This window comes from Peromyscus maniculatus, chromosome 15 (assembly GCF_049852395.1).
Source record: "Peromyscus maniculatus bairdii isolate BWxNUB_F1_BW_parent chromosome 15, HU_Pman_BW_mat_3.1, whole genome shotgun sequence".
Classification (NCBI taxonomy): Eukaryota; Metazoa; Chordata; class Mammalia; order Rodentia; family Cricetidae; genus Peromyscus; species Peromyscus maniculatus.
Genome location: NC_134866.1, coordinates 36334883 through 36360638, shown reverse-complemented (window position 1 = coordinate 36360638; position 25756 = coordinate 36334883). Strand labels below are relative to the sequence as shown.

Below are 25756 nucleotides of genomic sequence, written 5' to 3'. Positions count from 1 at the left end.
GAAACTCCATTTCAAAACCCTAAAATAAATAAATAAATAACAATTTCTTTTAGGCAATGATTCTCAACAGAAATGTCCATCAGCATCATCCATGAAGCTTCTACGAAATTCAAATGATGCTCCTACCCTAGAACTCTGGTGTGTAGCTGGAGGCTGACAGAGATATTTATGTCGACTGCTGTATGTTTAATGGCTTCCAAATGATTCTGATGAATACTGCTAACTGGTAAGAACCTTCTCATCAGCTGCCATATGGCCCCAGATGTTCTCCAGACCCCACCACCACCACCACCACCACGTGAACACACATCAGGCTGGGAATTAACGCCAGGCTGGAACCTGGTGTTAAGAAGGAAACGTGAGAGCCTCCCAGGGCGGGGCTACCTGGCCTACTTAAGTTGTTTCTCGGCACCTAAGGACACCTTTAGACTCACTTCCTGATCCCACAGCCTCACCTGAGTCACCGCCAGACTCAGTGGGTCCGGCAGGAATGCAGCAGGCAGGACTTACCCTCGTGGCTGTGGCTGTCTGTGTGGCTTTTCGAACCTCAGAAGGTGAGTGGGCAGGGGGAGGGGCGTGCACCAGTGTCCTGGGGCCCCAGGGGAAGGTGGGGGATGCCTCCCAAATTGGTGCTGGAAGGAGTCTCTGTCTTGGGGTGAGACTTTTCCATTGCTCTCTGATCATCTGGAGAACAGCACAGGCTCGAGGTCAGGGATTCGGGGAGGAACTTATTTCCCCGGGAATATTAATCGGCTATCGGAGATGAGCCCTTCCTGCAGGTGCGACTTTCTGATGACAGAATACTAGCTTTTCCCAGCTAGAAGCTGGGGTAGAGCCACTGTTCTCCATTTAAATGCCCCAAACTGCTAGACTCTCTGAACAGGTGTGTGTGTGTGTGTGTGTGTGTGTGTGTGTACATGTCTCTGCATGCACGTGTGTGTGCATCTGTGTCTCTGTGTGTTTGTGCATGCATTTGTTCCCCACTGGAGAAAAACCAGCATTGGCAGGTAAGCTCTGGTTTCCTGAGCAGTCAGCCCCGTGGGTACCAAACTTCAGTCTAACTCTTAGAAAGGACACCAAGATCAAGGAGATGGAGCCATACAAAGTGCACTGAAGAGAGCCTAACCTCTGCATTTGTAGTGAACATGTAGAGATCACAACTGCATCTGGACTGAAAGCCACCTAGTCCAGTAGCATTCACAACTGCATTAAAGAAGCCCTCCTCTGCCGCTAAACTACAGAGTCTCACGCGGCAGCCCTGGCTGGCCTAGAACATACTATGTCTCTCACACTAGCCTCAGATTCACGTCAATCCCTCTGCTTCAGCCTCCCAAATGCTTGGGTTATGGGCATGAGCCACCACACCCTGCTGGCAATCAATTAACGAATGGAGCATGTAAGTGAGTGAACTATGACACTAATATTGGCCATGGAAAGTTTAAGTAGAGTATCTTCCTGAAGATAGATGATAAATAGAGCATTAATTCCCCCAAAGAATGAAAAAGAAAGAACCCCTCAACACATAGAAAGTTATGGATGATAGGTTTCTTCCAGTTATCTTTTCTTAAGCTGCATCCTAAACAGAGCCTGAGTCCAGAGCAGAGGGTGGGCTATAAACTTTGTCTGGTCTGCTTTTTAAATGCACACGCCAACATTGCGAAACAAATTTCACAGTCGCACCTTTGTGTACCCGTACACACACACACACACACACACACACACACACACACACACACACACACACACATGGGCAAACTGGATTAACAGCTTCTCTCAAAAGTGAGAGTTAGAGGCTGGGGGTGTGGCTCAGAGAGCTCTCTCCTCTCAGAGCAAGCACGCGGCCCTGGGTTCAAGGCCCTGCGCGGAAAAATCCTTAGACCTGGTGACAGTGGGTTTTGCCCTGGCTGCTGCTGGTGGCTGTGGATGAGCTCCTGTCCCTCTCCTGGGGTGGTCTGCGTCCTGTGAACCGTGCCCTTCCTGTCAGCATTTGCTTGAGGACTTCAATGTTGCCCAGCAAGGTACTTGGCTTAAGTGAACCAGAAGAGGAAAAACTTGGCCCTCCTCCATTTCTATGAACAAGATAGAGAAGGAAGCTTTTCATTTATTTCACAATCGCTCTTCAGAGAAGTTAACCATTGTGTCTTCAGCACTTTCAGGGACTCTCAATTTACTGACTCAGATTTGACACCCAGTGTCTACAACTGTGGTGGCATTGTGTTCCCCAAAATATTGTGCACCCTAATAAACTTATCTGGGGTCAGAGAACAGGACAGCCACTAGATACGAAGGCCAGAAAATGGTGGCACATGCACCTTTAATCCTAGCATTCCGAAGGCAGAGATCCATCTGGATCTCTGTGAGTTCAAAGCCACACTGGAAACAGCCAGGCATGGTGACTCACGCCTTTAACCCCAGGAAGGGATGGCAGAAAGCAGAAAGGTATTTAAGGCGTGAGGACCAGGAACTAGGACTGGTTAAGCTTTTAGACTTTTGAGCAGCAGTTCAGCTGAGATTCATTCCAGATGAGGACTCAGAGGCTTCCAGTCTGAGGAAATGAAAGGACCAAGAAGATGCCATAACAGGCTGCTCAGTCTTGTCTCAGAGATCAGGCCTCAATTTCAGTTTCCTGAGACTTAAGCAAACAGTCTTTGGGAGGGCTGTGAACAAAAGACATAGTCCTTGCAGTAGCTCCCTTTCTGCACGTACTCTGACTGCTAAAAGTTCAGCCAGATGTTTACTGTCTGGGGCCCCTCACCAACTTAGAGTTATGTGCATGACGTGCTAGGCCAGCCAGCCCCCATGGTGGCTCAAGGACAAAGCCTGGGACTTGTGCTGGACAGCCCCCAAAATGATAATTGTAACCACCAACCAGTAAATTCAAAGGTTACATACCCCCACCCAATTAAAAGAGAACAGAGATAAAAATAAACCAATCCGAGTTGCACCCGTGCAAACCCCCCTAACCTCCCTGAAGGGCTTGTGGTTTTTGCCTTTAAATAGCCAGCCACACAAAGAAAGAGGAACTCCTCCCTGCCTCACTGTATTGGGTGTAGGAATGAGTCCCCTGTCTAGACTTGTATCTGCAGAATCAACCTTGCTGTTGCATTCTGGACATCCAAGGTCTTCGGTGGTCTCTTTGGGGGGTCACAATCTGAGCATAACAGAAACAGGATCAGCTGGGGAACTTGTGGCTTGTTCTGCTTCTCTGATCTTCCAGCATTCACCCCAATACCTGGCTTCAGGTTTGTTTTTATTAATAAGACCTTCTAAGATTCGTGCTCCACTCTACCAAATACGATTTTCAAGCAGTGCTTCCGGATCTGTTCCAGGCTGCACACAAACACACCCCGCCCTCCAGCAGCCCTCTTACAGGGGAAGGGAAGAGTAGAATGGAAGAGAATGAGGGAGGCTCTGCCTTGCAGCACCAAACCTCTCAGAGGCTAAATCCAGGTAGAGAGAAGGGTGAGAGGCAAACAGCTAAAGTAGCGGAAAAGCACATCTGGCGATGATAATCAGAGAGCGGAGATTCTCAGCGTGTGGTTCAGCCTCAGGCCCTTACTGGAGGCTGTTTGGAACAGGCAAACCACATTGTCTGACAAGTCCCAACTTCTGCCATTTAAAATAAGTGATGCTGTGTGTGTGGTGGAGTGGAGAGGTGGGTCCGTAGTTAAGAGCACTGGCCGCTCTTGCAGAGAACAGGGTTCCATTCCCAGTACCTGCATGGCCGCTCACAACTGTCTGTAACTCCAGGTCCAGGGTCTGATGCCCTCTTCTGCCCTCTTTGGGCACTGCAGGCACATGGGGCACAAACACCAGATAGTGATTGTGAACGCCTTTAATCCCAGCTCTAAGGGTCAGAGGCAGGCGGATCTCTGTGAGTTCGAGGCCAGTCTGGTCTACAGAGCCAGTTCCAGGACAGCCAGAGCTACACAAAGAAACCCAGTCTTGAGAAAAGATACTGAGTTAAAATTCACGAAGGTGGGGCTGGGAACAGCTGTGGAACTAAGAAGGGCCCATGCCAATTCAGTAAATTTCCATTTGGGGGAGGGTGCCCTGTGGTAGTACTAAACGATTTTGGATCCGAAATGGGGGTGGAAAGCCAAATAGGGAGGGGGGTGAGGAAGACATGCCGTGGAGAGAAGGGGACAGGTGGCCGTGGCAATCGTAGCAGACTGGAAGAAGAGACAAGGAAGTGGCCTGTGCCAATCTGAGACTGGGAAACACATTTTGTTCTTTCAGGGACAATACTGTTCCATTATCTTAATGGTATCTTAAACTATTATCTCGATGTGATGCTTCAATAGCTGGCATTTCCAAAGTGTTCCAAATTAACCAGGAAGCAGGTGATGTTATCCATGACCAAAACCTTGAACTCCATCCAGAGGCAGAGGACACCCTGTCGATGTGGCTGCTGGTTCCAAAAACTCATTACCGAGTCCATGAGCATTGTCTGCCATCCAGTGGCCCGGAGCCAGATTATTTAACTCCAGGGTTAGCCTCACTTTACTGTTTATATATATACACACACACACACACACGTGTGTGTGTGTGTGTGTGTGTGTGTGTGTGTGTGTGTGTTATATTTTAATCTGTATTTAGCAGGGGCCACTATGGAACCATGTGGGGGTCAGAAGAAAGCTCGTAGGACTCAGTTCTCTCCTACCATAGGAGCCCTGGGGCTCATACTCAGATCAACCGTGGGAGCAAGTGCCTTTACTCACTGAGCCGTCCCGCTGGCCTCAGGCCATTCTAACCAGTACCTTGACTAAAGTTTCATTTGCATTCAAAAGATGCAGGTTGTAAGATTTTGCTTCAACCACGGGTCCTAAGTTACCTGTGAGCGGCCTACTTTCTTACAACCATCAGGATGACCCTTGAATCACGTAGCTACTCACTATACACTTGATGCTAAAATAAATAATAATAATAATAACCTTACTAAATCATTTGTAGGAGGGATTGCCATTGTAGTTTGTGTTTGGAAAGTCGCTCTTCCAGGTGAGACTCTGTTTCACCAGCAGTGGCTCCTGACAGGTCTGACATACCGGGCCAGTTCCTCATCGGGTATGGCCTGTAGTTAAAACATGTTGATGATGTCCCTCAATCCTAGATTATCAATTAAGTGTTATATTTTGGTTCCTAAGAGCAGCTGCATCTGTAATGTGGCTACAGCTGTTCCTTTTAAACATCCAATTTGTTGTTGTTGTTTTTTTGTTTTGTTTTGTTTTGTTTTGTTTTGTTTTGTTTTTTTGAGACAGTGTTTCCCTGTGTAACCCTGGCTGTCCTGGAACTCACTCCCAGGCTGGTCTCGAACTCACAGAGATCCGCCTGCCTCTGCCTCCTGTGCACTGGGATTAAAGGCGTGCACCACCATACCTGGCTCTTAAACATCTTTTTTCTATGTTAAGGAAACAGTGTAATTTAATAGCAGTCTTTTCCAATATGAGGAATGTCTGGGTTCCTTTGAAGGGAAGCACCCTCTTCATTCTCGACTTTTATCCTACTGTCACTTCGTGTATAAACAAAACCAAATATAATTGCGCAATTATAAATCACTCCTACTATTACAATGCCGAGATGTTCAAAACTTAAAAACACAATGACAAAGCTGAGATGGCTTCCGTATGTTGACATTAATTTAATAAAGTGTGGCTGGAAGTAAAGTCACTATTGTGAACAGTGCGATACCCTTGGCGGAGGTGGCACCAGTGTGGGTCCGATGCGCGTCCTGCCGTACCCGAGCGACAAGTGCTCACGCCTCACCCTTTTCTGTTTGAACCTCAGTGCTGTGACTTGGCCTTCCCTTAGTGTGAATGCATTGAGAAGTTCAATTGGTTCTTTTCTGATCGTCCTGGGACAATGCAGGTAATCCTGCACTCACTAACCTCGCTGACACTACCATGAAAAATCCAAATGTCCTCAAAGTGCTCTGCTGAGACGGCCTTCTGGGAGATCAAGGCATGTTGGCTAGAAGGCCATTGGCCTGATATATTGGCTCTCTGGAGAGTTCATGGATCCGGGAAATCATCTGTCGGGCTTTCCCAGAGGTCTATGAAGTCCACTCTAAGAAATGACGACATCCTGGGATGTATGGGTTTGGGGTTACAAGATTAAGAGCTCTAACTCCATGGACTAGGGAAATTGCTTAGTCTCTCATAGCTCACTTCTTTTTCTATAAAACACTATTTCTCTTCGTTATCCCCATGGTCAAATGAAATCACGTACGAGGTGTTTGGCAGAGTAGGCACTCAGCACTTGCTGGGTCCCCTCCATTCCCTCCCCCAGGTTTTTCTTTTGCTTTTCTATTTTTAGATTTTTTTAAAAGTATTCATTGGTGTGCTTGTATAGGGTGGGATGGGGGCAAACCTGCGCATGCGTGTGGTGGTGGGGGGAGGCAGGTCAGAGGACAAGCCTGCGGAGTAGATTCTTTTCCCTCCTACGTCTGTGTGGGGTCTGGGATTTAACTCGGGTTGTCAGTGTCTGTGTGGTGAGGGCTTCACTCACTGAACTATCTCACTGGCCCCTCTTGCTGATTTTTAAAAATCAGCTGGAAAAAAGTGGACTTGAGATGCAACTCAGTGGACAGCATTTGGCACACAGGAGGCCCTGGGTTCTAACACCCAAAATAAATAAAATAGCCAGTGACAAATGGACATTAGCGGACATGTAGAGATGTTCCGTGGACCAGCCCCTGCTCCTCACTAGCCTCCTGGTGTGTTTACATTTACTGATTACCATTTGTCCACTGTTCTCTGGCTTCCTTCCTTCCTTCCTTCATTCCTTTTTTTGTTTTTTCAAATTTGTTTAACTTTATGTGCACTGTGAGGGTGTCAAGTCCCCTGGGACTAGAGTTACAGACAGTTGTGAGCTGCCATGTGGGTGCTGGGAATTGAACCTGGGTCCTCTGGAAGAGCAGTCAGTGCTCTTATCCGCTGAGCCATCTCTCCAGCACCTTGTCCGTGTCCTAAGCAGTTAGATGTACAAATGCATACGATCTTCACAACAGCTCTGGGAGGCAGGTGCTGTTGCCATTTCCATAGTATAGATAAAATAAAACAGAACTGAGTCTGTGAGTAACCCGCCCAGAGTCAGCTGGAAATCCACAGGCAGGATTTAAGCCTGATAGTCCCTTTCCACACGTTTAAGTACTGGGCTTATCCGGATATCTCTAAGGCACAAATGATCCAAGCCCCTTCTACTCTCTGGAGTTTATTCTCTAAGTACTGCATCTTGACCCTGGGTAAAGGAAACCTCCCACCCTCTCTATTCTTCTAAACATTCCATGGTTCCAAAAGAACATGGGAGTACTTCATTTGGGTGTGGCAACCTTCTGCATTACAGATTGGTTAATCTTTCTGCCTACTCGTGGGCAGTAATAGGCATCCAATGTGATATGGCTCCTCTACTACGAGGTCCGTTGGATGGGCACATATGTTTCTAACTATCCTAGTTTGATTCTGTTGGTGTGATAAAAAACACTCTGGCCAAAAGCATCTACCGAGGAAAGATTTTATTTCCTCTTATACTTCCAGGTCCCAGTCTACCATTAAAGGAAGTCAGGTAGGAACTCAAGGTAGGAATCTGGAAGCAGAAACCCTGGAGGAGCTCTGTTTACTGGATCGCTCACTAGCTTGTGTTCAGCTAGTTTTCTTATGTAGCACAGGCCCACAAGCCTAGGGATGGTGTCACCCACAGTGGGCTGGGCCCTCTCCCATCAGCATCATTCAAGACAATCTTTCACAGACATAGCCCCAGCTCAATCTGATCTAGGCAATCCCTCAATTAAGATTTCCTCATCCTAAATGATTGTAGGTCATGTCATGGTGACACTAAATACTAACCAGTATGACAATCACAGTCTAAACACTGTTTATTGCTCTTTTAAAACTGCCTCTTAGCCTTGGAACACTGAAGAAACTTGGCAGATCTTCCATATTCTTCATTGATCTTGTGAGTCTTTTTTCAGACAATAGCATGCATATTTTTAATTTTTTTTACTATTTTTATTATTTTTTAATTTTACTGTTTATTTTTTTTCATGATATGCTTTTCAAGCTACATTTTGCTTTCTTTCCCCAATCCCCTGCTTTCTAGAGTCTCAAGCAGTACAGCCTAGCCTTGACTCACTATGTAGCCAAGGATGACTTTGAATTCCTGATTCTCCTCTTGCTTCCACCTCCCAAGTGCTAGGATTACCTGTGTCCACCACTTCTATTTATTTATTTATTTAATGAGCTAGAGTTTCATTGTGTACCCCAGGCTAGCCTTGAACTCACAGTCTCCTGTTTCAGCCTCCAGTGCTGAGATTACAGTTGTGTGGCACACACCTAGCTCACACTGCATTTTCCTTTTACAAAAGAATACTTTTATTTATAAGAAAGTTGAAATTATATTAAAATTTAAGCAGTTTCATTATATAGTTATTTGGTTATGTATTTCAGCATTTTAAGAGATGAAACCCCTCAAATCAGGATGATTCTATTTTATTTTGCTTTATTTCTTGAGAAGGTCTCTTGTAGTTCAAGGTAGCCTTAAACTCACTACTCAAGTGAAGCTGGTTTTTTTTTTTCTTTATTTTCTTTACTGAAAAATTTTTTTCATTCAATGTATTTTGATCATGGTTTTCCTGGCCTCCAATTCCTCCAAAATCCTCCCCACATCCTTACACAATTTTATGATTTTTCCTCTCATTCTTTAAAAAACAACCAAAAAGGAACACAACACATAGATAGATAGATAGATAGATAGATAGATAGATAGATAGATAGATAGATAGATAAAAGGAAGGCAAAACATACAAGCAAAGCAAAAGACCAAATAAAACAACAACAACAAAAAAATGTCCAAAGCAAAATGAGACAAAAACATCTACAAAAATACCACTGAGTTTCATTTTATGTTGGCCAACTACTCCTGGCCTGGGGCCTACCCTGAAGTGTGGTTAATAAACCAGTGAGACTTCATTGGAGAAAACTAATTTTTCCTTTGCCAGCGGGTATCAGCTGCAGATAGCCTCTTGGTTAGGGGTTGAAGCCTATGTCCACCTCACCCTCTCAGCCCTGGGCCTTATCTGGCCTTGACCTGTGCAGGCAGGACCTGCTTCCTGCTGCTGCAGTCTCTGGGAGTTCAAAAGTGCATCCACCGCTATTGTCTGGAAGATACTGCTTCCTTGGAGCTATCCATCCTCTTTGGCCCTTACAATCTTTCTACCTCCTCTTCCACATAGATCCCTGAGCCTTGATGAGTTTGATGAAGACGGTCCATTTAGGGCTGAGGGCTCTAAAGTCTCACTCTCTGCACACTGTCCAGCTGTGGGTCTCGGCGCTAGTTTCTACCTACTGCAAGAAAAAGGAAGCTGGCTTTTAACTCCAGATCCCCCCATCTTTCCTTTCTGTTACTGCAGCTCCACCGACAACAAAGGAAGTGTATAAAACTTACCAATCCACCAGAAGGGAAATATAAAAAGCAGAGAAGAGGGTGACTTAAAAATGTAAGACAAGGGGCTGGAGAGATGGCTCAGCGATTAAGAGCACTGGCTGTTCTTCCAGAGGACCTGGGTTCAAGTCCCAGCTCACAACTGTCTGTAACTCCAGATCTGGCATCCTCACACAGACATACATGCAGGCAAAACACCAGTGCACATAAAATAAAAATAAATTAAGGAATTTTTTTTTTTAAATGTAAGACAAGTGGGTGTAATGATGTACACCTTTAATCTCAGCAGTCAGGAGGCAGAGGCCAGTCCGGACTACATAGCGAGTCCTTGCCTCTGAAAAACTAAAAATAAAATTTAAGACAAAGGGCTGGGGCGTGGTCCCCAAGTACGATGTGCTTAGCATGGGTAGGTGGGTACTGCCACTCAATCCCCAGCACCCCTCACTTAAACAGAAGGAAGGTAAGATGAATGAAAAAATGAATTTAACAAATACTGAGCAAAAGAAGGTTAGTGCAGCAATGTTAATATTAAAAAAGAGAAGACTTCAGCAAAAAGCTTTAATGGAGATAGGAATACAAGAATCTGAAATACTTTCATCAAAAGCCATGCACAGGGCACAGACCAGATGAGGCAAGTGATGAGTGCTGGAAGGCCAAGGTTAAAGTCTGTTTTTACTTCAGTGTGTATTTGATTAGGCACAGTCGTTTTTGTTTTTGTTTTTAAGTCCGTTTTTTTAAATGCACTTAAATAGGACTGTAGATACAGTGTTTCCCTGGCAATCTGCAGACACTATACTCCTATACTGGTTTATCTCAGAAGTGACGAGACACCCCCGCCCCCAAACAGATCCACGCTGGGGGAAGGCAGGGTGGGGGCTAGCCTGGGCCATCCGGGGAAGGTGTGGGGTGCGCACCGCCTCCACCCTCCAGACCCCGGGGTAGCTCTGGGGCCGCCCGGCGGGGGCTCCCTCTCTAGGACGCACGAGCTGGGGCCAGGGGAGACCTCGAGAGAGCAGGGTGTCCCCGCAGTAGCACACTGAGCGACGCCGTTCCAAGTGGCTGCGTCCCGGCTCTGAGACCGGCTACGGCCCGAGCCAAGCTCTCCGGCGCCACCGCCCCCAGCGACGGGCGCCAGATGTAAGAGGTACGACTGAGCTGACACCTGCACGACAGCCAGCCGTAAAGCGCCGCCGCGCCGTGCTTTCCGGTCTCCTGCGACTTTTTTCCCTCCCCAGGTGAATGAGACCTGTGGTTTTGTTCGCCTTGGGAATGTCTTAAATGTGAACACCGACGTCTAAACTTAACGCTTGTCCTACCGGTGATAAGTGGTATTCTTTTGTACTCCTCTATTAGTATTTTGTGATTTGCACTTTAATCCATGAGTTTAATGCAGCTTTTAATTTTTAAGCAAAATTAAGTTCATAAATGTTTATTATTTTGCATAGGGATCGCTCTTCAAACATAGTATGCAATCATAAAGCAACTTTTAAAATATTATATGGAAGGGAACCCCCAAACAGCGGGGTCTGCCTCTGGGTCCCTGGATTAGGCACAAATCACACCCAAATACCTGTTTTTACCGAGAGATTCTTTATTAAATGAGGAGGAAATGTTAAAAGTGGCTGCTTCCTGACTTGGGTAGAAAGCAGCAGCAGATGACCTTGCAGGTGTCGTTTTTTCAGGAGAGAATAAAAGGAAGGTCTGTGTCAGAATGGGCTAGGATGCCGTGGTATATTTTGATTGGGCGTGTTAATTAGGTGAGCCAAAGGGGGCTTTTGATTGCTGGGCTTCAATACTGTGATAGCTGGATCTTGGTAGGCAGCCTCAGGAGGAGGAAGTGGCCAAATAAGGAAATAGATCTTGGTGGCTAGCTTTAGGAATGTAATCTAACGGTTTTCAGCATGACAAGGGGAATGGGAGAGAAGGGCCAGGTTGCCAGAGCCACATGCTGCAGTGAACTAGTGTCCCATCTATCTACCTACCTACCTATCTATCTATCTATCTATCTATCTATCTATCTATCTATCTATCTATCTATCTACTATCTATCTATCTATATCTCCTTTCATATATATTATTATAAGTACAAACACAGTAAGATGTCAATAATAAATTTTAAATAGTGGATAAGAAGCACAATTTCTTAGCAAATTGTTTTGGAAACAGTACTAGCGAATGAATCTAGGGCTTGCACACATAGCCAGACAAGTGATCTACCACTGAGCTACCTCAGCCCCAGCCCTTCCGTGAATAATTTAAAAATATAAGTATCCAATAATTATAAAATAAATCAAAGTTAAACATCTTTCCTTCAGACCCAAGCCCCCAAGGCCTGGAGATTTTATAAAATACTGAAGGAACAAATAGTCCTTATACAAAGTTTTTCAAATAATTCAGAATGAAAAATCAGAGAAAGCTGTCCAGTGCATCACTGACATGATTATAACCTTAATACTCAAGTCTCCCAAAAATAATATCAGGCAATAAAGGTATAAACCAACTTATGAACACAGATGCCATTTTAAACAAACAAGCAAAAACAAAGAAAGGAGTGAATAAAATGAATAAATCATGACCAAGTATAATTATCCTGGTTGCATAAGGGAGAAAGAGAGGTTAATTCTCATTAACCTAAAGATTGGGTATTCATCTTACATGGTCTAGGCACGGTTCTAGGCAGTTAGCAGAATAGCGGGCTAAAAAGGAAGTGTGTGTGTGTGTGTGTGTGTGTGTGTGTGTGTGTGTGTGTGTGTGACAGATAAGAGGGTAAAGGTTGGCTTTGGCCAATGGTTTCAGAAATTTCCCGACTATGGTTCCACTCTGTGTTGGGTTTGCCCGTTTGGGCAGTGGTCTGATGGGGTAACCAATGACAACAGTGCATGGTGGAAGAGGCTGTTCATGCCATGGCCACTGTGAAGCAGAGACAGAAACAGAAGGTGACAGGCCCTTCTCCCTTTCAAAAACACTCCTCCCCTGACCAAACTTCCTCCTGCTAGACCCAGCCTTCTAATCCGCCTTCTAACAGCACCACAGGCTGGAGTCCAAGCATTCAAAAGAGGCTGATGGGGGACATTAACATCCAAAGTATGTTACTTCCTGCATAGGAATTAAGAAGAGATGAAAAATTAGCTATTTATTTAATAAACCCAAGAGAATCTACCCCAGATTGTTAACAACTAAGAAAAGTTCAGGGGCCTCCTGAAAAATGACAGCCACCCACCCAAACTCTGTGTGTGTGTGTGTGTGTGTGTGTGTGTGTGTGTGTGTGTGTGTGTGTGTGTGTTTGTCTGTGTGTGTTGCTGCACAGTTCAGACTTGTCTTGAGCTTAATATCATCCTGTCTCTGGTTCCCTGTAGCTCAATATATTGCCTTCTTATATGTAAGAATAACTAATTTTCTACAGGTATATTTTCAAAGCCTGTTCAGGTAGAGATCATGGCACATGCCTATAATCCTAGAACTCAGGAGATTGATGCAAGAGAATTGAAAGTTAGAGATCAGCCTGGGCTACATAGAAAGACCCTATCTCTAAGGCAGGAGCATTCAGAATAGAATAAAACCTATTGGATACCTATAAATAAATCCAAGACAAGATGTGCCTAAAATTTATATGAAGAATAAAAGACCAAGGACAACAAAGTAATGAAGAATGAACTCCATGGGTAGATTTACTGTATCTGGATCAAGATTTATTATAAACCATCTTGGTTGAGAATGTAGAATTGACATATGTCTTAGGGTTATTACTTCTATTGAAACATCATGATCAAAAGCAGCTTGGGGAGGAAAGGGCTTATTTCACTCACAGTTCCATATAACAGTTCATCATCAAAAGCAGTGAGGGTAGGAACTCAAGCAGGACAGGAACCTGGAGGCAGGAGTTGCTGCAGAGGCCATGGAAGGGTGCTGCTCACTGGCTTGCTCCCATGGCTTGCTCAGCCATCTCTCTTATTGAACCCAGGACTGTAAGACCAGGAATGGAAACACCCACAATGGGCTGGGCTCTCCCCCATCAATCACAAATTAAGAAAATGCCTTACAGACGGAACTTATAAAAACATTTTTCTCAATTAAGGTTCCCTCCTTTCAGATAACACTAGCTTGTGTCAAGTTGACATAAGACTGGCTAGCACAATGCACAGATAGGTAAACAGAGCACGGAATCAAAGAAAAAGTCGAAAAGCAGACCCATGTATCCACAGAAACTTCAAGACTTGAGGGGTGTATGTCTTGTATCAAGAAGACATGGCAGTTCTGTTGGGGAAGCAGAAAAATTCTGCCAAGAAAAGGCCCATCTTGTCAACTGGGAAAGGTGGCGCATTATGTTATTGGCATGAACAGATTACCAGGGTGTAGGGTAGTATGAATCTGACAGTGAATTTAGCACAGAATGGTTCATAGCAGAGCAGGAGAAAGACTACATCCTCATCTCAGACGATTAAGAGTTGCACCTCGTGGTAGTCCCTACACATTTTGTAGGAGCTAATTCTGAGAATATTTCATCATATTTTGAGTGGCAGTGGCAGTTCACGCCCATAACTTCAACACTCAAGAGGCCAAGGAAGTAGGGTCACAAAATTGAGGCCAACCTGGGCTACAGAATAAGGCCCTGCCTCAGTAAAAGAAAAGAAGACACATATTAGTATATCTGTTATTATATTGTTCTAAATGAAAATACACAAATTCACTCACTATGTCTGCAAGAAAATTCTCTTAGAAAAGGTAAAAATGGTTTCTTTGCACTTTGTAAATGGAGAGAAAAATTAATTCGCCCTGACAGTTCTAAGACAATAGATAGCCATATTTTAAAAAAGATTTCTGACTCATAATATACATACAATAAATGCTGGCTGTAAAAAGAAAAGCTATTTTTTTAAACTATGACAGGATTTTAACATAATACACAAATGGCAAAGCAATAAAGCAAAACTTAAAAAGCTGTTTGGGGAAAATATTTTTAATTGCTGACAAAAGATCAGTATCTGTCCTGGTTTGCTTTTCTGATACTGTGATAAATCACCCTGATCAAAAGCAATTTTGGAAGAGGAACCAGTTTACATGGCTCACAGTTCCACGTTTCAGTCCATCACTGAGAGAAATAAAAGCAGGAACTCAGGGAAGAGCTGAAGCAAAACCCACAGAGGATGGATGCTCGCTGCCTCCCTGAATTCTGCCCTTATATAACCCAGGACGGCCTGACTATGGGCGGCACAGCGCTCAGTGGCCTGGACCCTCCGACATCAGCTAACAGTCAAGGCAGTCCCCCACAGACATGCCAACAGGCCACTCTGATCAAGGTCATTGAAGTTCAAGTTAGCATTAACTAACCAGGAGAGTATCCAAAATAGTTCAAATTTTTGTAAAATGAATTCTTTTTTTTTAATGAAAAAACTTGTCAAATTAGTGCTTGGCAATTCAAAGCACAAATTTGAATGCTTGGAACTCATCAATGAGGAAATACAAATTAAGTTATGCTGAGATATTTTTTAATTGCCATCATTTTCGTTTTGGTGCCAGGGACTGAACCCAGGGTCTCGTTCCTTCTAAGAATGTGCTTTACCACTGAGTTACACTCCCGTGCTAGCAAAGGTAACATTTCAACGTAACATTATGAAATGTTGCAAGTGTTAAAAACGTAGCTCTCGAATAGTCCATACATAAATGTAAGAAAACAGAATCACTGCAGAGCTATTTGCAGGGTCAAGTCTAGGCGAAGATGCTCACATCCTACACCCCAGCAGTTCCCCCGCATGTGTCTGTTCTGTGGCCCTCCAAGTGTATTTTGGGAACAGCAGTATTAGCTTCACCAGGAAAGCTGTTGGGGCCGTGCATGCTCAGGTGTCACCCCAACTTACTAGTCTGAAATGTGAGGTTGGGGGGCACTGACAGTTGCCTCTGGCTTAAAAATAACTCCAAATGATTCTGATGCAGCTACAGTTTGAGAAATGGCGACCTGGGGGGAGTTCTCATGCCGCTTCAGGGAGACATGCAGAAGAGGAACTCAGGTACAGCCTGCAGGGCTTTCTAAACGGCTCGATGGTCTGGATGCAAAGCCGAGACCACCTTTCCGGGTCCTTTGACTTAGGGAACATTATGTAACTTTTCTGCACATTAGTTGCGCATTTGCTAAATGGGGATGAACACAGACAGTTCCTTCTGCTTACAGTTGCCGCGAGGATTAATTAAACCAATGTTTCGTGCACAGTGAACAGTCAGTGCTCTCTTGTTCTCAGGCGGGCGTAAACTGCAGCCTTGCTTGCGGTAATGAAGTCATGGAAGCAGACTGCTTCAAAATAAGACTGGAAGTGGACATGGAAATGGGCTATAATTGATACAATTTGGCTGGTGGCCATGGGTGTGTGTGTCCATCCTTCTTCCCTTCTTTACATGTGATAGCATCAAGGTAGGGAAGTCTAAAAGAGGATTTAAGTTTCCCCCATCCACATCATGAGCTACTCTGCCTTTGGGGTAGCTTGCTGCGATTCTTTCCCAGCATTCACCCCAGACTTCTCTGTCCACACACTTCGTAGCCTACTGCGTGCGCTAAGCTTCTGGTGACATTTGCTTCGGAAGTAGTCCACGTTTGATTTCTACCCCATCCAAGACAGTCTGCCCGGTTGGTAAATGAGTCACTTATGTCCCCGATTAACTGCCGCTTCCAGGACTGACTTCAGTATCTGCTTCTCTTGTCAGCAGGAAGAGGCACACATCAATCTCACAAATGGCTTTGAAAAGGACATTCTGATGTGGCTCTGTTATGCCATGTTCTTTCCAAAGCAGACTGACCCCTGGGAGACCCGCTGTGGGGGAAGCTGGGGTAGGTCAGGCAGAGCCTGACTGTAGCTCACAGCCTCCAGCTAGTTTACATCTCAGGAGGATTTACTCTATGGGTGTGTGCTGCTGCACAAGCCCACCCTGCTAAACATCTCTAGAATTGACATTTTTTCGTCTATGTCCCTTCAGTGGAACGCTAACTCCATCAGACAGGTCTGTGTTTGTGTGATCTATGATTGGAAAGAAAGCTTATGTCCTGTTATATTCCTGGACTCATGTGATGGTGGCATTAGGCAGTCTTTAGGGCAAGATTGAACCCCCTAATCTATTATCAGCTCCCTCCACAAGTAACAGTGTCATCTAAGTAAAAACAATGCAGCCGCAGAATAATTGACACGTAATTCTACCCTTTATTAGCATTTCATAACATTTTCATACGTGTATATGTTGTACTTTCATTGAGTCAACCCCTCTATTACCATTTTTTACTTTCACTTCCTCTCTTGCCCTTCCACATTCCTAGTGGACCCCTTTTTACCTTGAAAAAAAACATTTTTTTTAATCACATTTATATCTTTGTATGGCGGGATGGGCGTGTACACATGTGCCATGGGACAGGCATGTAGAGGTCAGAGAACAACTTTCAGGAGTTTGCTCTCTCCTTCCCACCTTATGGTTCCCAGGGATCAGGCTCAGGGCATCAGGCTGGTCAGTCCCTTTGCCCACTGAGCAGTCTCCGCAGGCCCCTTTGATGCCCATGTCATTTTCCTCCTGATCCACCACCCATCCACTGATGTGCGCTGTATTAGTTACCTTTTGTTGGAAGAGAGAGAGAGAGAGAGAGAGAGAGAGAGAGAGAGAGAGAGAGAGAGAGAGAGCTCTCAAAGCCAGCCCTCAGGGTTAACGCCTCCACTAGCAAGGCTCCACCTCTCAAAGGTTCTACAACCTTTTCCAAACAGCGCCACCCTCTGGGTACCAAGTGAATGAGCCTTTTTCTTGACCATGAACACCTCCCCGCATTGCCTAGTTCCACAATAAATACAGGTGTGTGACTATTTCTGTGGTATAATAACTTCAGTTCCTTTGGGCATGTCCCAAGGAATGGTATAGCTGGATCACACAGAGGTTCCATTTTTAATTTTTGAGAAATCTCCATGCACATATATTTACAGTGGCAGTGCTAATTTGCAATCTCAACATCAATGTATCAAGTCCCTTTCTTTGTATCTTTACCAGCATTCACTGGATTTGTTTGTTTGTTTGTTTCGTTGGTTGGTTGGTTTTTGTTTTTGCTTTGGTTTGTTTTTTGGTTTTGGTTTTGATGACTATCACTTTGACTGCCATGAAAAGTAATCTCATTGTACGTTTAATTTCTATTTCCTCAGTAACTAAAGAAGCTGAAAATTGTTTGCACGTATTTATGAATTGGTTTTAATTTTTTCACTTGAAAATTGTCTATTGAGTTAATTTGCCCATTTGTTAATAGGGTTACTTATTCTTTTGAAGGGCTTGGTTTCTTTCAGTTCTGTGTACATTCTGAATATTCGATGAATAGCTGGCAAAGAGTGGTTCCATCTCTGAGATCTGTCTCTTCACTGTCTTTCTTTGGCTGTGCAGAAGCTTTTTAATTTGATGCAATCCCATCCATCAGTCCTTGCTGTTGTTCCTTGAGCTACGGGAGCATTATTCAGAAAGTCATTGCCTATACCTGTGTCTTGACGTTTTCCCTTCATGGTTTCCACTAGCAGTTTCATAATTCTCTTCTTCAATCTACTTGATACCTCTAAATCTCTCTTATGTAAAATTCTGGAGTCGCCACTGAAGTCAAAGTAGTGGAGTGGGGTTTTTTTTTGTTTTGTTTTTGTTTGTTTTTTTAAGGGAAATGCTGACAGGACTTTGCACAGCAGAACCTCTAGGGGGCGATGTCATCCAACAGAATCTTAGCACTGCCCTCATCCAATCTACCCTGTTCGCATTTTTCACCATCCAACTCCCTGTGCACCTCTTCAAAGTTTTTTCTGGGCTTTTGTATTTTGGACCATGTCAAGGCATCACTGGTCCTAACTACCAACATACACTAAATGCTTAGCTACTTAGGGCCCTTTAATTAGCTCATCTCACAGATCAAATAGTATCCAGCTGAACTAATCCCACATTTTTATATGAGAAGTGCATCTCAGTTTTATGAAACACCTATGGGTTTTGGACGCCTTTCTGATTTAAAGCTATTCCCTGAGTTGATATCAGCGCTTGGGTTACCTCACAGGTTTTCTTGTGACTCCCTTTTCCCACCATGCTTCTAAAAGGTACATTCCATGATTTAGAGTTGTTCGGAACACAACTGACATCAGTGTTCTGAAGCAGCCAGCCCCTCATGGTTCCACTCTAAGAGTTTTGTATAGCAATATAATCAGGGTTTTTTTTCCTGCTTGTGTGACAAATACTTGGGAAACACAACCTAAAAGGAGAAATTAGTCATTTTGTGTAACAGTTTCTGACTGTAGTTCTTGACTGTTGATTCTGGGCCTGTGACAAGGTAGAACATGGCTTGTAGTGGAACCATATAGTCAAGTCCACTCAAGTCATGGCAGACAGGAAGGAGAGAGGATGGGATGCCCTTAATAACTCACTTCCTCTAGTTAGGTCTCATCTCCCAAAATTCCATCATCTCCCAGGATAGTGCCGTCATCCAGGGACCCAGTATTCGGTACACGAATCTGTGGGGGACACACCATAGTCAAACCACAGCACATTTTATATATATAGTGAGACAGATAAATGTGTGGATGGATCCATGGACAAACTCAATACTGTAATTTGTTTGGGATATTAAGAGTCTGACTTGGAAAGTAAGCAGTTAAAGGAACAAATGATTTTAGGAAATCAACGTATTAATAAACATAACTACAACTAGTGTTTACGCAGCAAAATTCACCATTTTAAAATGTAACTCAATGATTTTTTTTTTCATTTTTTTGAGACAGGGTTTCTCTGTGTAACAGCCCTGACTATTCTGGAACTCGTTTTGTAGATCAGGCTGGCCTCAAACTCACAGAGATCCACCTGCCTCTGCCTCCCCAGTGTTGGGATTAAAGGCGTGCGCCACCACCGCTCAGCATAACTCAATGATTTTTAATAGTCACATTCATAAAGGCTGCGTCACTCTAATTATATCATGTTTTATCACACCAAAGAAATTCCTGTTCCTGCTAGCAATCGTTCCCATTCGCTCCTCCCAGCCTCTGGCAACCACGGATCCACTTTTTATTTCTATAGATTTGCCTGTTCTGGGCATTCCATATAAACGGAGTCCTACAGCATGTGGACTTTTGTGGATGAATTCATTCACCTGTGATCCCACAGCATTTTGAACATATCTCACTGAGCACTTACTTTGTTTGGTTTTGCTGGGGATGGAGCCCAGCGTCTCCTGTATACTAGGCAAGCACTCTACCAATGAGCTACACCCCCTGCCCAATACTTAGTTTGGTAGGCTGGAGTAATTCATTCTTCTTACAGCCTCCCAAAGGAATATTAGGCATCATAAGGTCAAATATTTTGCCTTGTTCATTTAGAAATTTCAAATTGAGAGTCTGTCACGTGGTGGCCACTCAAAAGATATTTTCTGGACAAATGACGTTTTTCTACTTCTAGGTCATCTAGCTGACTCTGTGCACACCCACATGCATGACAAAATGAAAACCTTTTACTAGATTACTGGGGAAAAGGAAGATCCTTGTTGCATGATGGTTTACTCAGGGAAATGTTTGTTTTTCCTCCTTGAAAAGCAGAGCTGAGCAGAAGTACAAATGCTTTATGTCACTTGTATAGTTACATTTCAAACACAGTTATTAACCAGAATGCACACTTAGAAGTCATTGAGGATTTTTGTGAATGGGCTCACATAGATACATAATTGACACATATTTGGGGAGTCTATGTATATCCTGTTTTCCTAGGATACAATACATTGGACTGAAGCTCATTTATTCTTTCCCCCAAAGTTTTTATTTGCATATATCATACACAGTGATGACTTTCATTTTGACATCTTCATATTTTGAGTATATTCACCCCCATCACCTTCCACTTCTCCTTCCTCCAGCAGCCATGAACTGCCTATGGGCTTTCTGGGAGGGGTAGGGCCTATGGACCCTTCCCCTCTAAGGACAGGATGTTATTGGGCTTTCTTGGACAGGTCTTGTGCTTCTAAGTTATGGGCATTCATATCTGAGCATATCCATATCTAGTGCATCCTTTATTTAGCTCGGATGTGCTACTGTTTATTTAGCTATTGGTGGGCATTCTGGGTAAGTTCTTGGAGATCTTTCTTTTTTGCTGTAGCTGCTCATTGAAACAAACTTTCCTCTCAGCGCTGTTTGGTGATATTCCACAAGTTAAGGTGCGTGCTGTGTTTTTATTTTCTTTATCTCAAGATATTTCCTAGTTTCCATTATGATTCCTTCCTTAGCTCAAAAGATGTCCAAGTGTGTGTTGTGACATTCCCTTGTCCTTACCACTTTTTCTTTGTCGTCGTCGTCGTCGTCGTCGTCGTCTTCGTCATGGTCATACCTAAAAGATATTCAGAATGATTTTAATCTCCCTCAATTTAAGATTTACTCTGTTACCTAGCATGGAATCTATTTTGGAGACTCCTCTGTGCAAGCAGAAGAATATGTGCTCTGCTGTGGTTGAGTAGAATGTTGTGTATGGACCTGTTGGGTCCATACGATCTGCTGTTGTTCAAGTCTCCTGCTTCCTTGTTGACTTCATATGTGGATGATCTGTCCACTTTCGAAAGTGGGGTCCTGAAATCTTCTGACACTCTTGTATTGCTATTCATTTCTCTCTTCTGACTATCACTATTTGATTTATATGTTTAACTACTCTGATATTAAGAATATTCCTAATATATTAACTTTTGCAAGTATGCATTGCTTCTTCATTGAAATGCTTTTTAGAAGTTTATTTTAGATGAACTTAAATTTTTGTCGTAGTGAATGACTGTGCACCTGTCCTTATAACTTGTATGACTCTCTTTGAAGGACAGAACTCCAGAAATATGGCCAGCAAGATGGCTCAGTTGATTGCCACTGAAACTGGGAACCTGAGTTTGATCCCCAGAATCCATGTGGGGGAAGGAGAGAACTATCTCTTAGAAGCATAATTACCTGGGCCAGTGGGATTGTATCCCAAGCATTTAATTCCAAATTGGTTTTACTACAGTCTCTTGAGTAAAGGGACATAGATTTTACTTATTTTCATATCTCCCATTGATGAAAATTATGTTGGAAACAGTCTAACTGCTAAAAACAAAAACATTTTATTTAATGATTGGACGAACAAGTGAGTAAACAAAATAATGGTACAGTTTGATTCCTACAAAGTGGTCACACATTTTAAACTCCATAGTCAGTTGCTTTTCTTCCCCCAAAGTTGTGGACAGACCTGGCACTTTCATGGGTTAGACATGGACACGAAGATCTTCCCTTATCCCAAAGGTAGCTGCTTCTTCTGAGTAGAGGTCTACATGTTCCAACCAATTGTTAATTCATTCAGAAGCTCACATCTCTTCACAAGGCTGCCACCTGCAAGCCACTGCTCAGGACGATTTCTGACATCGTTTTGTGTTCACTATTCAGTTGGTAAAATGGAAAGCAGAGAGAATCCCGTGTGTAACGTGTGGGAATTTGCAGGTATTGTAACATGAGGAATGTGGTTTCGTATCTGGGCTGTCTTCAATACCTTATGTCCTGACAGCATAAGCTCATTTCAATGTCACCTCCCGCTTGTCACCTCCCACCACTTAATCCATCCCCACTATCACTACACAAGGGATTTTCTCAATCTTTATCAAACATGATCCCCTTTTCACAAAACCTAAGCCTCCTCAGACTGTCATTTGAGGATTTAGCGATGTTGGTTCAGCTTTTCTAAATCTGCCAACACTGGCCTTCCTAGCTACTCAGTTCAGAAAAGGCACCCTAACTGTGCCATGTGTTTTTGTCTCAGATTTTTTTTTCATTTTGTTTTTGTTTCATTCTGCTTTCTAAACAGAACCTCACTACGTAGCACAGGTTGGCCCAAACTAGTATAGTCTTCTTGCTCCGGTTCCCGAGTGCTAGGATCACAGGTGTGTGCCACCATGCTTCCTGTTGGTGGTGATGGTGCTGGAGACTGAACCAGCGACCTCACGCATGCTCTGCAAGCCAATCTGTTCTAACAGAAAACTTCAAGCCTTCACCTGAGGCCCATGAGGCCTCTCTTTTTCGAAATGAACTGCACAGGACAACACTATCTCTCCATCCTCCACGTGCTACCCTCTTAGCATCGCTAGCTGCCGCTTTTCACGGCTTTCATCCGTTACGTCACTTTGCCTAGATTTGCATTCTCTCTTTCGTGGTACAGCTTAAGTTCTAGAAGGCAGAGACACGTCCTGCCTTTGTCCATACTCGGGAAGCCCCCAGGAAGTACTTGCTTGAGTAGATTTACCATCGGTGTCTCTGGCACCTTTAAGATGAGGTCAAGTCAGTACTCTGCAGACTGTAATGTGGTTTTCTTCCCTTTCTTGTAGCCATACTTCCCATAGCTTCCAGCTGTTGCACTGAAGTTTCCCATCATATTTCCAGGAGGCTTCTGGAAAGAGTGAATTCATGCAGCATCCAGAGAGCTGACGGGGACTGTGATTTGGCTGCAGTCATGTGAGTGCCCTGCAGCAAGGACTTGTAAAACTGAAGGCTGGTTATCCCCTTGGCTAACAAACACTAGCTCGAAGTGCTTTACCTGACACACAACCAACACACCATTCAAACAAAAGAGGAACTCTCCTGTCCCTTGAGTGCCAGGCCACCTGGAATAAACACACAATCTCTTTGTACAGGAGTGACCCAAGTCCTGTGCACACCCTTCAGCCTTTCGATAATGCTGTGCTGCGGTTAAATGTCCTCAGTCAGCAGAAAACATTAGTGACTTTACCAAACAAAACAAAGGAGATTCTGAATGAAAAAAAAAAAAAATAGCGGTCAGCAATGACAATATCATATGCCACGGCTTTAAACTGCGACTTTCCCCAGGCAGGAGATGGTTGCTGACATTCTCTCTGAATTCAACACGAATTTATGATCTGAAAAGCAGACTGGCCATCTGCACTGCTCACAGTACTGCATGCAATCCACTTGCAAATGCTTTCGTCTGCTTTTGATCCTAGAGTGTTGGTTCCTGGTGGACCCCCAGGCCTTCCACTGCACCTCAGGGTCAGTCCTGAAGGCCAACAGCGACAACTGGAGAGGAAGGCATAGTTTATTTCCCTGTCATGCAGAAGAAGCCAGTGGACGGGATTATGTCGTTCACCTGCTGTAGTGTTGCTAGCAAATGGCAGAAATGGGATTCTCACACAGCTCTCTTGCTTGAGAAGAGAGCACTACTTCTCTTCCAACGGCATTCAAAAGGAAGAGAGGGGCTCACCATAACTTGCTCTTCCAAGGTCAGGTACGGAGGCATATGCCTGTAATCCTAGCATTCCGGAGGGTGAGGCAGATGGATCATTAGTTCAAGGTCAGCCTGGGTCACAGAGTGATAGCTTATCTCAACAAAGAAAGAAAATTTCCTCTTAAATTCTAGTATCACAAGGGAGTTATCTCCCTGGCATGATGATTTAACACTACGCATGCATCTGGGTGATGCTAACGAGCCATTTGGCGTTCTTTCCTTGGACTATCAAATAACACCATTGCCTATGCCCAAGCTCCTGAGAACCCTTGTTCTGTTAACAAATGTGACACGTGTCTATTAGTCAGTGATTGTGTACCAAAAACTGTTCCATGAAGTGAGTGAGAATACAAGAGAGATCCAGTGTTCTCTGCCCTTGTGGAGTCTTCAGGAAACTTTTTACCCAGCTGGGTCCTATGGGGCATCCTATGATTTTCTTTAATCTGGTAGTGTGACTTACTTCTAGGAACACACACACACACACACACACACACACACACACACACACACACCTTTTCCAAGAGAAAGGGCACTATCTTATTACTAGGAGAATGAGAAAATGAATGTTGAGGATTTCTCAGCATCTTTTCAGAGACACCCACTCACTATGGAAGCTGAGAAACCCTGATCCAAGACAAAGACTTCTAAAAATGGCAGAGAAAGGGTTCATAAACAACCCATTGACAAACAATCTTCAGATTGGGGGCTGTGAATTCCTTGACATTTTTACATGTAAACCCATAAGCATGTTCCTGGGGGGAAGTTCTGGTCCATTGGGTTTTATAACATTCTCAAAAGAGTCAGAGACTAATTCATTGAAAACTACACTTGAGGTCAGGTGCTGAGGAGCAAACAATTATTTGCCCAAGATTGAATAATCTTGGGTGACTCCAGAGGAAAACAGAGGGTGGAGAACTCTCAGCCTCAGTTTGCACTCCCCTGGCTCCATCAGCTTGGATGGTTTAATCATTGGGAACCGGTGCAATCTGCGGTAGTCCAGGGCACATACTGTAAGATGCCTCCTTCTAAGAGGCACTTCAGGTTCTTAACATTTGGAAAATCTCTGACCTGTGGTTTGAGTATAACCTGTCTCCCACAGGCTTATTACTGAATGACTGCTCAGCAGCTGGTGACACTGTTCTGGGAGATTCGATAAACTCTAGAAGGTGGGGCCTGCTGGGGATCGAGCCTTGTGGGGTGGGAGGAAGTGGGTCACTAGGGTCTGACTTTGTCCCCCGTCCCTTCCTTCCCATCACTGGTGGATGTCCTGCGTCCTGTCCATCACAATGTGAAGAACCCCTCCCAGCACATATTCCCACAGACATGGTGTTCTCATCAAGTGCTTGGAGCCCATCAGTCATGGACTGAACCCCCTGAAACCATGACTCTCCCCTAAATCTATCCTTAAATAGCCCTCTAAGACTAATAAAGTATACTCGATTGAAATTCTACCAATATTTTATCGAATTTTAATAAATGTCATTGGTAATTGTTGGAGAGTCGAAAAGTCGTAGATAGTCGATAGCAACTTGGGCCATCTGGGTGTTTGCATCGCACCTACACTGCTGAACCAAGTTGACCAAGCCTGGTTTAGATGCTCTGCTCTGAGAAACACCAACTGGGCTTCCCAAGTCCTTCCACATCACCGACATAGGCCTATCTGTCGTTCCAACCTAGAATTAGAAAAAAAGAAAATGTTTCTGTGGGTATTTGAGAGACAGATTACAAGAGAACACCATCTGCAAGAGGATTTCGGGGTAGGTGGGGATTGACGGATGTTAGAGATCTTCAGGGCATAGGAAGAAAACCAGTGGAAACCCTCTGTGTTTGCTGCTTTGGCCTTCTCTGACCAAAATGCCTGACAGAAACAATGTGATTGAGGAAAGATTTATTTGGCTGATGGCTTTCAAGTGCTCGAGTCCACGGTGATAGTCAAGACATGGTGGAGTTCATGGTGGGAGGTTGCATGTGGCAGAGACTTGTCACGTCATGGTGGGCCCGAAAGCACAGTGAGGCCAGAATCAGGAGCTGGGCTATGACTCTCAGAGGCCAGTTCCTA

At 44.1% G+C, this 25756-nt stretch overlaps 2 protein-coding genes across 9 annotated transcripts in view; one reads left to right on the top strand and one right to left on the bottom strand.

Annotated features, from left to right (window-relative positions):
* The first annotated feature begins 422 nt into the window (after positions 1-422).
* Ccl28 (C-C motif chemokine ligand 28) overlaps positions 423-25756 on the top strand; it is a 31766-nt gene continuing 6432 nt past the window's right edge. The window contains exons 1-2 of the mRNA XM_006989813.4: positions 423-554; positions 22784-22910. Coding sequence (XP_006989875.3) covers positions 491-554; positions 22784-22910 — 191 coding nt within the window. The 5' untranslated portion in view covers positions 423-490. The remainder of the gene's footprint in view (positions 555-22783; positions 22911-25756) is intronic.
* Positions 25138-25756, bottom strand: part of LOC107402789 (uncharacterized) — a 32866-nt gene continuing 32247 nt past the window's right edge. For all 8 annotated transcript variants that reach the window (XR_006063947.2, XM_076551858.1, XM_076551859.1 and 5 more), the window contains one exon: positions 25138-25370. The gene's annotated coding sequence lies outside the window, so the exon portion shown is untranslated. The remainder of the gene's footprint in view (positions 25371-25756) is intronic.